The following is a 12570-nucleotide window of genomic DNA, read 5'->3' as shown; positions in this document are numbered from 1 at the left end:
CGCAGGAAGTTCCTCTCAAGTCGCCCGTGCACGAGTTTACACCAACATGAACATCTTCAACTCCAGGAACCACATCATGGACGCATCCCTCCGCCAGCCAAGCCAGTATCAGCTTGCGCACGCGTTTGGCTGAACACGCACGATAAGTTCCCGTTTTAAAGGAATTAAATGAATGTTTAAGTTACAGTGGAAAAAGGACTTCTTACTGAGACGATGTCAAATTAAATGAAACAAGTTGTTTGTTTGTTTGCAACATGAAGTTCTAAATCATCATTTGAGGTAAATTCAGACATAAATGTGACATCGTTGCCACAACTAGATTTCTATCTTCACAAGTGTGTTTTCACACACGCTACGGTGCCAAACAGTTGCCGGTTCAATTCCATTTCTCTCTGAACTCCCAAACAAAAGCAAAGGTGCCAAAATTAACCAGGAAAATTGTGAACAGGGAGCTTCTGTTGCTCTTTGTTTCTGGAATGAACGCTCCTCCTCAGCTTGGTCCAATTCCCAGCGCGGTGGTCAGAGCAGACTACGCGAGCGTCCGATCTTCATCCTGATGTCATCGAACAGATCCGTCTGGGAACCCTCGCGAGCACAGAAGTCCTCCAGGAGACCGTAAAGTTTACCTGACGACACGTTTGGACCGATATCAACGTCACGTTCAGGAACACAGCACTGACTCAAGCTTGTGTGAGTAACCCACCAACTGTGACTCCCTCTGTCACCAGCAGGTGGTGCAACTGCTCCACGTCTTGCTTCAGGTTGTCATCCAAGAAGGTGAAGAAGGCCAACCCCCTCCTCGCCTTCGCCGCCGCCATCAGCTGGATCACAGCTGACCAGAAACAAAGAGCTCTTACACACTCGGTCGGTGGTTCTTCAGAGAACAGAGACATTCTGATGTACCTTTGAGGTGGGGGTCTCCATTGTAGACTCCGCAGCCCCACTTGCCTGTGGCGATGGCGGGCTCCGTAGGACTGCAACCCTTGAACCCACAGTAGGCCTTCAACCACACGAGAGATGAGAAAACTCAGAGGAGCAAAAATGCTGTGTTTGTACAGGAAAACAACTTGAACTCAGTAAATTAACCGCGCGTGAAGTTTGTGAATCAGATTATCACGACAATTATTGACGACTGAGACAAACAGGAAGTTCTGACCTTGTTGAGTTCTCGGGTGACTTTGATCATACTGAACTGTTCTCGTCTGGATTTGAACCTCAGAGCGTCGATGGCCAGGATCTGCCTCTCCAGCCGGGCCCACCCGTCCCTGACAGAACCACCGGGTCAAGTCTTTGACCATCAATCAAATGCGTGTGTGTGTGTGTGTGTGTGTGTGTGTGTGTGGTAAGACCTGTGGAGGATGTCTTGGTGAGGCCCCGCCCACTCAAAACTGTCGCTGAAGCCGGAGTAACAGCTGAACTGCTGAGAGCCTGAAAAACATCAGAGGAACCTGGAGGCAGGTTTTGCTCTTCTGCCAAACTAATAATTGATGGTTCGTAACATGAATGACAAGAACAGAGGGACGAGTTCTCAACTGTTGTCACAAACTGAACTAAAAGTTCCTCAACTAACAACACTTTAATAGAAGTTTAACACTGTATTTCAAGCTAGCTGGCAAAAAGAAATGAAAAACTTTTGACGGACAATTAGGAGAAAATGAGCATTTAACCGATGATGTTGATGACTAACGGTGACGATTGTCGAGGTTCCGGTGAGATCAGCTGCTTCAGGTTTCTGCCGTTTAAACGCTTCTGCGTCACCCAAAGAGGCGTCTGGATTTATGAGACTTCGGTTCAGCAGGTGACAGAATAATAACGTGGCACCGTAGCTGCTGGATGTGGAAATGAGCAACTGAGGTGTTCATCGATTCCACACGTCGCACGGCAGTGTTTGTTTCTGCTGCCCTCAAGTGGCCCAGAGCGGTTATTACAAGAGAAATGAAAAACGTTTCACTGATATTTTGGATAGAAAAGGTCATATTTCAGTTTGACAGCTTGACTACCTGTAATGATCAGACACTCGTTGTCACCGAGTCTCTCAGTGAAAAGCCGGGAAACGATCAGTTCTGGATTCATGAGGAACAGGATCTCCTCCTGGACCAGGCCCGAGTCCAGGATGCCGCCGCCGATCCAACTGGATGCAAAATCCACCTGCGTGAACACGAGGAATCACAACTCCATCAAGGACTGACGCTAGTCGCTGCCACACATGGGCTCTTACCTGCAGCATTCCTGTCCCTTCGGTCTCGATGCTGCCCTCTGCTGACACGTACAGGTCGCACATCTTCTCAGCACAGCTGCAACAACAGGACCCACTGATTTACACCAACATCATCAGGGGCCGTTGAACACCCCAGCAGCTTCTTCAAGTCCTCCTGACCATGAGCCCTCATCCCTTTAGTGTTCCATAACACATTCATGTCCAAGTTTCTACTCGCCAGATCATCGCGGCGCGGAAGAGTTAGAGATAAACATGGGTTTGTCGTCAGCGTATCAAGATCACGAGGCAGGCAGGACTCCATCCTCTTTGATTCGGACTATGACTGCTCTTCTATTTTAATCTCCAAGCTAATCCACCATGATTGGATTTTAAATGCAGTGACCTCTGCCGGCCGCCACTGGCGTCAGTTTATCCGCCAGAAAAATCAAACGTTCCAGACGGATCCTGACCAGATTTGTTAGCAGCGAGAACTTGGGTGACCTCTACTTTTCTATTTTTCATGAAGAGGATTTCACACATTTGCTGCCTCCACATACGGTTGCCGTCACCTTCGCCACTTGGGGACATCTGAGTCGTGGAGACATCGGCGCTCAAACGTCACCAGGCCGTCGGGTCGACTGTCTGCAGTGACATCAACACCGTCAGATTTATCAGAACCAACGTGACCAGCGGCACAGAGGCTCAGCATCAACTCACTCTCATCGGTAACCACGCTGAAGTAATGCATGATGGCCCGCAGCTTCTCTTTCTTCCGCTCCGACCAATTCCCGAACAGACTGGAACAGGATGAGAGGAAGCGTTACAAAACCGGAGGCTGCGTCACCTGTGGCGCTGAGGGGCGTTGCCCAACCTGCTGAAGTTAATGGAGGGGTAGTTGTGGTACTCAGCGGTGGGGGCGGAGGTGTTGCGGTGAGGGAAGGTGCAGAAAAACGCATTTGCAAGTAAACAGGCTATCTGGGCTTGAGACAGCGTGATGGCGGCGGCGTGTCCTCTCTGCAGCAGCGGGATGGCCTGGAGACACAGAAACACAGCGCCATCATGGCCATCAACTGTTCCTGGAGGACAGCATGGCCACGTGTTCCAGCGTGACGGTCAAAGCCACTCAAAGGGACTAAATATTTGAAATGCTCACTGTAGCGGCAATGCTAAGATGCTAAGGTCAGCAACCTCGATGACGGAGTGAAACACGAGAACAGATTTGAAACAAAAAAAAGGCGAGACATCGACGACTGACGCTGAATTTTCAGAGAAGAGACTCCATCAGAAGATGGCGCTCTAGGCAACATGTCAGTAACAACGTGCTGGTCATCTACCAGCGATAGCTTCAGCTGGTTCCCTGCGCCAAAGAGTGTCGGCCATGTTGCTGCTGTCTGGTCAGTCATGTGACTTCCAGACTCAGAATCAGAGCTGACAGCAAAAACTGGTTTCACCCTCAAACTTGGGAGTGATTAACTTTTCAAAACAGAAACAAACCCCTCAAGCAAGAATGAAGCTTTGTTTGCAAACATGAGGTGAGAGATTTTCCTCATTTCGCCGTTTCCATTGACCGCCTCTGACCCGCCACTTCTACGCGTCCATGGAAGCAGGGCCTCTGCCGCCAGGAGGGTTCCTACCTTCTTCACCAGCTCCGGCAGCCTCAAGGCCAGCACGGCCATCTTGGGGAACAGCGTGTGGTAGTAGTTTTCTGTTTTCGGGACGCACTGGAACGGAACCATCAACATCACCTTTTCTTACAGGAAAATGAAACTGACCGAGTTCCTGGAAGTGCAGACTGACCTTCACGAAGCTGTGCAGCGCATCAAAGGACCACTGGCCTTTATACTTGGGGTTATACTTCATGATGGCGTCCTAGTCAGACAGTGTGGCACAGACATGTTTTAGGATCCAACAGCATCAGCTCAAACTGTGCCAACCAGCTCCCAGACAGACGCCGTACCTCCACGGCGTCCACGTTGACTGAGGTCTTCTTGGCCAAACCCATCAGCTGCTTGGAGATCATGTCCCACCGCGACGTCTGGCTCTGCTGCTGCAGCACAAACCGACATTCAGCCTCTCGTGGGAGCAAAACCAGCCGCAGCCTCCCGACTGCCAACAGTTTGATTTTTGTGCTTGCAGGAAAACGCATGCCAATGTTGTGAATTTGCTCTTTTTCAGCTGCTGACGTAGCGAGAAGCTCGCCGTCGCTGTCCCGTGTTTGCCCGCCGTCTCTTTAGCCGCTAGCCGCCGTTTCATTGAAAGCTCAATTTTAATTTGACATCCTGAGTTGATAAAGTGTGAAACAATGGTCGCGTCTGTTTGTGCAGCTTTGTTCTCTGCGTCCACCAGATTTCCTACAAAAGGAACTTTTGGATCCACCAAGAAGCATCCAGGCCGACGGCGGCGGTCCGGCTAGAACCTACGACAGAGTCAAGTTCAATTTAAAAAAGCGTGGAAGCATCAGAATCACCTTGAAGACGGCAGACTTGGTGGTCATGAGGCTAAAAGGTGAGCAGGGCATCTTCACGACGTTGCTCTGCCACGGTTCTCTCCCTCTCAGCGCCACCGCTCCTCCTCCCCGGTGGAACGTGTCCACCTGCAACAAGAGACAGGTTCAACTGGAGGACACTCGTGGAGCCGGTTCCTCCACCCCGCTGCTCCGTGCTGCCCCCTCCAGGTTTGGTGAGAACACTCATGTCACGTGTTTCCAGAAGTGGAACCTAGAGTTCTTACATCTATGAGGACCGTGTGAGTGCTGCTGAAGTCCAGAGGTCCCAGCTTCACGTGACATTGTGGAATTCGCCTCAGATCCTTCAGCTGGCAGCAGGATGAGGCCTCGTCCCGGTCTGCCCTGGTGGTCCTGGGACTGCTGGAGGAGGCGTCGCTGGCCTCGCCGCCGATGGGCACGGTTTCATGCTGCAGGGCGGCTCTCATCTGAGAACTGTCGTTGCTGTGGCTGTAGGGCCTCGCCATCTCTGGAGGTTCCACAGGCACCAGGAGGGGAGGTTCTACCGTCATCAACATAGATATAAAGATATCAACACACAGAAATGTCCACCTTACAGACCTGAGGCATAAATCAGGGTGGCAGAGAAAGGCAGTGGAACCCTGAATGGTTCTTAAAAATGTTTCATGAAATAATCCCTCAAGTAAGGAAAGAACATTTCACAACGTCACGGAGACGTCACACTGCAAATGAAATCATCAGAAACACGTGAGAATTCCTTCTTTCTTTTCTTTTTTTTCCTTACAAAACCGGGAGGAAGGCGTCTGACTCCTCGACACAGACGGTAACCGGACGGGAAGAAGGACCGTGACGTCAGACTGCTTGACGGACTCATCAACACGGAACAACAAACAACAACGCGACAACAACGAGGACACGACCGGGAGGGAGCGTTTTCCTCTGAGGAGGCTCGCCCCTCCCCGGTCAGCTGGAAGCAGTTAGAACCCGGTGCCCCGCGGGAGGCTCACCGGGGGAGGGTCACCGGGGGAGGCTCACCGGTCACCGGCAGCAGACGGACGGACACGATCCCGTCAGGTAGTTCGGTGCAAAGGGGCTCGAGCCCATCCAGACCGGACGTTAGTTTCACTTTGAGAGAAAACGAAAGTAAAGTGAAGAAAGACGCGGTCCCCACGGGGTGGTCACGTGGGCTCTGAAGTTCGTCTACCGGTATCGTAGAACCCGTCAGTCACCGCGAGGCAACCGGGTTTTTGCGTTCTTTTTCTTGCTTTTTAAACCTGCAAACGAGTCTTCGATGGAGGAAGTGTCTTCCCCCTCCTTTGTGTGTTTGTTGCAGTTAAAAGTAAACGAGAAAGAACCGGAAACGGAGGCAACTGGCCTACAAAGTAAAAGTTAGTTAAAGAAAATATGTAAATAAACACACAGAGCCTACATCCGGTCCACCGCAGGATGTGTGTAGACACACACACACACACACACACACACACACACACCAGCGTTCACCCTTGAGGAGACTTTAGTCCCCGGGTAACCTGACCAGCGCGTGGAGGTTGAAGCTGGAGAACCCACGCAGAAGCACGAGTACAACACTGACGTCAAAAAAGAAGAAAGGTTTGACAAGAAGAAAAGGGAACCTTCTAGAACACAATCACGGGTCAAGCATGTACATGTCAGCCTGCGGGAGCAGCGGGTTTCTGTGGCGTTTGATTTTTTGTAACACAAGATGGCGGCAGCGAGCAAACTTCCCGTCTGAGGCCCGACGACATCGAACCAGAATATCAACAGCAGATTAACGTCCCTCTGACTGATGGCGTGATCAGATTATTAACCCCGGCGCATGAACAGCAGGACTCTAATGTTTCAACCACTTTTTAAGAGCTGACTTGTTTCAGTCTAGTGGTTCCCAACCTAAGGATTAGGCCCCTCCAAAGGGTCAAAAGATAAACCTGAGGGGACTTGAAGAATCTTCAGGTGTGGGTCTTTTCTCTAAAAGCTTGAAGAGAATGTCAGAACCTGTGACCTCGAACTGTAATGTAAAGCAACATTTGGGGAAATTCTCTTCACCATCATCGTCCTCAGAGCCACACAAGAAGATAGACACCCTTCTCGAAGGAGTTGAGACCCAGGCTAGTTAGCTTAGCACAATGGCTGCTAGTGGGTGGGAAGTGTTAGCATCAGCTCGCTCAGGTCCAGGCTAATTAGCTTAGTCTAATGGCTGGTAGTGGGTGGGAAGTGTTAGCATCAGCTAGCTCAGGTCCAATGGAGCTTTGGAGGTGCTGCGTCAAATCACTGCTCCCAGTCAGGAAAGTAGTTCCGGCTACGTGTCTGATTCTACCACTACAATGTCTCCTCATGTTAAACTGGTATTCATCACCAAGGTTACACACAACCCTCCTGATATTAATGCAGGCAGAGAGGGAGCTACGCTAACACTTCCCACCCACTACCAGTCATTGTGCTAAGCTAACTCGCGTAAATCTCAGCTCCCGAATGCATCACAAAAGAAGGAAGGTTCTCTATGTTCTTGTCTGTTTCTGGGGACGACGTACAATAAGAGAGTTATTCTAAAGTTGCTGTGTTCCTTTAAATACAGCCCTAGAATGAATTCCGATACTATCCAGGGATTTACAGGAACAGCAGAGCGTGTCCAGCTGCTCCAGATGTTCGGATCAATCGGCCTTGAAACGTCTCATTTGCACGGAACAGCAGCGGCTGGTGCTGCCGAGGGTTGTAGGAGTAATGTTGGATGTTTCAGCCATTGTTGTTGAATGTTTTATACTTTGGCCAGGCAGTATTTGCAGTTCTGTCATGAAGCTCGGTGTCCCAGCTGTGTGCAGTCGCACCACATGAGAAGACTCATATTCATATTTACAATTCATTACTTGACTTGAGCTGAGAGGGCACATGGACCACGATTTAAAGAGAACAAATCAATACAAAAACCATCGTACACCCACAAGCTTTCACAAAGGTGTGGAATTAAAGTCTGCGCATGCCTGAAAAATATCACAGTGATGAAATAATCTCTCAAAAACCTACATCAGGGGCAAAATGGAGTCGACTGACAAAGAGCACGAACTCAAAGCAACGGTTAGCAGTGCTAAGCTAACGTTAGCCTATGAAGGAGCTACACCAGGGTCACATGACTTCAAGGTCACCATCACTGAGCTTCAGGCTTCTTGTGTTTCGCCCTGATGACCTTTAATGACCTCCGTGACCTCTGTAGGCTCCTCTAGACTCTTGTTAGCAACCCAGGTTTTTAAGACTCCACCACTCCAACATCCACCAGTCTGGTGTTTACTGGTGGATCTGATGTAGAACTGAACCTCCACCATCCACCAGTCTGGTGTTTACTGGTGGATCTGATGTAGAACTGAACCTCCACCATCCACCAGTCTGGTGTTACTGGTGGATCTGATGTAGAACTGAACCTCCACCGTCCACCAGTCTGGTGTTACTGGTGGATCTGATGTAGAACTGAACCTCCAACATCCACCGGTCTGGTGTTACTGGTGGATCTGATGTAGAACTGAACCTCCACCGTCCACCAGTCTGGTGTTACTGGTGGATCTGATGTAGAACTGAACCTCCACCATCCACCAGTCTGGTGTTACTGGTGGATCTGATGTAGAACTGAACCTCCACCATCCACCGGTCTGCTGTTTACTGGTGGATCTGATGTAGAACTGAACCTCCACCATCCACCAGTCTGGTGTTTACTGGTGGATCTGATGTAGAACTGAACCTCCACCATCCACCAGTCTGGTGTTTACTGGTGGATCTGATGTAGAACTGAACCTCCACCATCCACCGGTCTGGTGTTTACTGGTGGATCTGATGTAGAACTGAACCTCCACCATCCACCAGTCTGGTGTTTACTGGTGGATCTGATGTAGAACTGAACCTCCAACATCCACCAGTCTGGTGTTACTGGTGGATCTGATGTAGAACTGAACCTCCACCGTCCACCAGTCTGGTGTTACTGGTGAATCTGATGTAGACCTGAACCTCCACCATCCACCGGTCTGGTGTTACTGGTGGATCTGATGTAGAACTGAACCTCCACCATCCACCGGTCTGATGTTACTGGTGGATCTGATGTAGAACTGAACCTTCACCATCCACCGGTCTGCTGTTTACTGTTGGATCTGATGTAGAACTGAACCTGCTGATATCTCCAGCTGCTGAGAACCACATATCTGATCTTCGGACATGAGGGAACCCGACGTTCTACAAGGAGAACTCATTCTTGGGTTTTCGGCCTGGTTCCTGTGCTGCTCTGTTATTTTGATTTTGATCATCAACTGAATTAGAAGAGTGGGAGCTTCAGGGAATTCTCTTCAGCCCATTTTACCTTTGTTTTGTGTAACGTTTTGGCCTCAATCAGTAGTGACGCCGGTGATCCGTGTGCTCTTGGTTCCGCTCCGTCCCCGAGCGCACGTGGAGGTCACTGATGACGACGTTGTGAAATGATCATTTGCAGGGTTCTGCGGACGTGACGCTGGAGTTGTGGAGTCATGTGTCTTGGGTGATGACAGTCATGTGTGTTTCTGTCCCAGCAGCCTCCCACACTGGGAGCGTCATGTGTGTGTTGGGATAGGAAGCCGCGGTTTGGGCAGAGGAGTCAGGCAGCCAGTTGTCTCAGTGTTATTCTGGGTCAGCCGTCTCCCTGGAATGTTCCGGCTCACGCCAAACACAAGTCACTGCATCGGAATGCACACAGAACGCAGCAGAAACAGCAGGATGACTTAAAAAGGCCTGAAAGTGAGGAGACAGGGACGGTGCTGATGTCCGCTCCTCTGGGTCTGTGGGCCTAAATGTTCCAAATATCAGATGTGACAGGTGACATCAGCCGGAACATTCCGAGAAGTCATCGGATTTGACAACAGATGAGAAGTAACCGAGTTCACATACGTTCTCTCTGTCCTCAAGCAGAACATTCAGGTTCCTGTGACTCTTTATTTTTCTGATTTTTACATCCGAACATGAATATGTTCGCTGTCAACTCCCTGTAATTCACTTCAAAAACAGGCCCATTACTTCAGTTCTGATGTACTCCCTGGTGTGAAGTACTTCCTCTGTGTTTCAGTAGTAGTACACAGAAGGATTCTGTCTAAGAAGTCCAGATATTCTCAGAGCTGGAATGCTTTGCTCTAAAACATTCAATCTTTGTTTTGTTTCAATCAAAGTGTAAAAGGATTCAGAACTTTTTTAATCATGTACTCCTGAGTACAGCTTGAGTGTGTACTTATTTACTTTTCCTTGAGTACATGAGTTGAATCAGTACATCTACTTTTCCCAGTCTCTATTACACAAGTATCTGTACTTCTGCGGGACTGATGAATGTGTGTACTTTTACTATCTGTGGATGTGATGAACATTTATAAAAACACATTCTTAAATCTGAGACTGCAGTCAGCTGTGGGTTTGCCCCCCCACTACTCCTCTTTGTCCCCCCGCCCCCTCGCCCCCCCGCCCAGTCTTCCTGCCGGAGGTCAGGTTGTTGCAGCAGGGACGGCGTTCAGCCTCCGAGTCAGAACCGGGTCACCGCCTCTTCCGGGTTCTCGTTGTGTCGTGGAGGCTTCAGCTCCTCCGCCTGTGACATTGTGAAATGACTGCAGCAGGCTGGAGGATGTGTGTGGTTGTACTATGCGGCAGGTCGTGGGGGAGGAAGCGGCACGGCGGCGGCGTGTGGAGTGCAGAGGAGGCGGGGGAGGGGAGGAGAGGGAGGGAGGGGAGGGGAGGGGGAGAAAAATGAAGAAATGGGAAATCTCAGCACCTGTTTCCAGGGCAACAGAGGTCTGAAAACACTGGCAGGTTGGACTTTTTATTCTCCACACTGCACTGCCCTCCGGCAAGATACTGCAGACGCCTCTAATGACTCGCAAACACTCGCCGCTAGAACGCCACCTGACTTCAAGTGGTACCGACACCCCGGGAGCGGAGAACAGAGGAGGTAATCACGTGACGCACCGATATGATGACCGTCTCTCTACCGGGTCGAGTGGAACAACGTTTATTTATACACTCTGTTGTCAATTCATCAGGTGCACCGGAACAACAGTGCAGTAGAACCCAGCAGCCCTGAGCCCCTCTGATACGAGACAACTAGCAGGAACATTTCCCAGTAGAACCCGCTGGTTCAAACTGGCATCTCAGCGGAACATGAACCCAGCACGAGACTAGGATTTCACGGTTTGCAGTACTACAGTTCCTATGACGGGACTGAACGTTCCCCTTGTAGGACTTTTTTGGTGGAGTAACAGGGGAACATTCAGGAACTGTTTAGTGGGGATCATGGTTGCCCCCCCCCCCCCCCCCCCCGTCCCAATAACACGTTCCCCCAGTGGCCGATGGCAGGGCGACTCTTCAGCTCTTATGGATGATGACATGGAGGAGGGATGTTATGTGACGGATGTCAGGGAACACTCAAGAAGTTCTGGAAATGTTTGGGTTGAAAGTGTAACTACTCTGACAGGGAACCTTCGGGGACAGTTTGGGGGAACACACAGAATCTTGAACATTCCCTGGGGGTCTTTGTGCTTTGCTCCACAACGTTTGCACAAGCATTGATGTTTTTATAATACAATAAAGGTTCTTGCATCACCTTCACAGAACGTTAGCACTTCCAAACTGAGAACTACAACATTCCCTGATTATTCAGAGAACATCCCAAATGTTCCCTACAAATCTGTGAGAACAAATGTGGAATTTGTCAAAGAATAAGGGGACATTGGTTGAAGTCCTGGGAACATTTAGGATGTTCTGAGAATGTTTGGGGAATGTTCTGGGTCGGTACATATATCTGACATACCCACAATGTTTGCAGAACCTATAGCGACACTTGAGAAAACCTTTAGGGGACTAAACCCTCATGTTCTCTTTTGGTTCTATCAATGTTATCCCAAAGCCTTCCCAGAACGCCACAGTGAATTTCAGGAGATCAGCAACATTCCCTAAACTTTCCAGAACATCAGGAATGTTCCCTGAATGTTGGGGAGATCAGCAGGTGTTCTTTCACAGGTAGAGGAGCCTTATTTCCTTCACATTGAGGGAACATTCAGGATATAATTAGTTCAGTTTAATGTAAAGCACTTTGAGTTGCATTTCTTTTATGTATGAAAGGTGCTCTATAAATAAAGTTTGATTTGATTTGATATCCCGGGGAACATTTGTGGGGCAGTTAGAACACGAATATAACGTTCCCTCCAGGTGTCTACACAATATTCCCACAACGTTTACAGAACATTACAGCATAATTTAAGACACCAAACACTCCAGGTCTATTGGGGTTCTTGCATCTTGTTCTCAGAACAGCTGCATTTTAAGTAGTACTTCAGGAACTTTCAACAGACCCACGACCTTCCACAAAGGCTTCCAGAACATCCTGAGTGTTCCCTGAACATCAGCCAATGAAAGCAAGTCACCAGGGAGAATTCAGCGCTTTAGCACAAGAACCAAACTTATGCCTCATCTTAAAAAACCTACCTGCAACCAGGTGATGAGCTCAGTCCAAGATTTGCATGTAGTAGGATTTTTTTAGTCAAATTATTCTGAACAAACGTTCTCGTCAGCTTGTCTGGTGCCGTTGCTTGGAGCTCTGAGAAAAACATTCCAGCCGGTATTGAATATTTTTAGTGACACACTCAGAGGTGTGTGGTTGTTTCAGTTGGCAATTTGTATTTCATACATCCTTATCACTTCATTCAGCAACGCCAGATTGTGGCCTGGAGAAAAGCCTCTTCATTTGTATTGGAGGCCATTGTCGTCTCCAGGCGTGTGACACGGAACCTCCAAAAATAAAGACCACCCTGACACGTGCAGTGATTTTTGAATTTGCATGGATGAGGAGTGTTTGGTCTCCTTAATGAAACTTGTTCGATTGCAAAAAAGTCAGTCCTGTTCTGAAGGT

The 12570-nt window shown here is 49.2% G+C and overlaps 1 protein-coding gene across 5 annotated transcripts; it reads right to left on the bottom strand.

Moving 5' to 3' along the window:
* Positions 1 to 255: 255 nt before the first annotated feature.
* pargl (poly (ADP-ribose) glycohydrolase, like) lies at positions 256 to 6129 on the bottom strand. Of its 5 annotated transcripts, none has more exons than XM_086186667.1 (16): positions 6082 to 6129; positions 4928 to 5202; positions 4665 to 4790; positions 4155 to 4244; positions 3995 to 4066; positions 3832 to 3918; positions 3069 to 3229; positions 2915 to 2994; positions 2767 to 2839; positions 2219 to 2294; positions 2001 to 2148; positions 1350 to 1428; positions 1157 to 1265; positions 904 to 1000; positions 704 to 832; positions 256 to 626 (listed from the first exon to the last, which is right to left on the bottom strand). In XM_086186667.1, the coding sequence occupies exons 2-16, from the start codon at positions 5165 to 5167 to the stop codon at positions 520 to 522; spliced, it is 1674 nt and encodes a 557-aa protein (XP_086042793.1). In that variant the 5' UTR covers positions 5168 to 5202; positions 6082 to 6129; the 3' UTR covers positions 256 to 519. The 5 variants fall into 5 exon arrangements, with proteins under 5 accessions (XP_086042793.1, XP_086042791.1, XP_086042790.1 ...); XM_086186665.1 differs by lacking the exon at positions 6082 to 6129 and adding an exon at positions 5669 to 6019; XM_086186664.1 differs by lacking the exon at positions 6082 to 6129 and adding an exon at positions 5697 to 6018.
* Between the last annotated feature and the right edge of the window lie 6441 nt (positions 6130 to 12570).

The sequence above is a fragment of the Aulostomus chinensis genome, chromosome 19, assembly GCF_037954235.1.
Source record: "Aulostomus chinensis isolate RoL2024-O1b breed Wild chromosome 19, RoL_Achi_v1.0, whole genome shotgun sequence".
Taxonomy (NCBI): Eukaryota; Metazoa; Chordata; class Actinopteri; order Syngnathiformes; family Aulostomidae; genus Aulostomus; species Aulostomus chinensis.
This window is presented reverse-complemented; position numbering and strand designations above follow the sequence as displayed.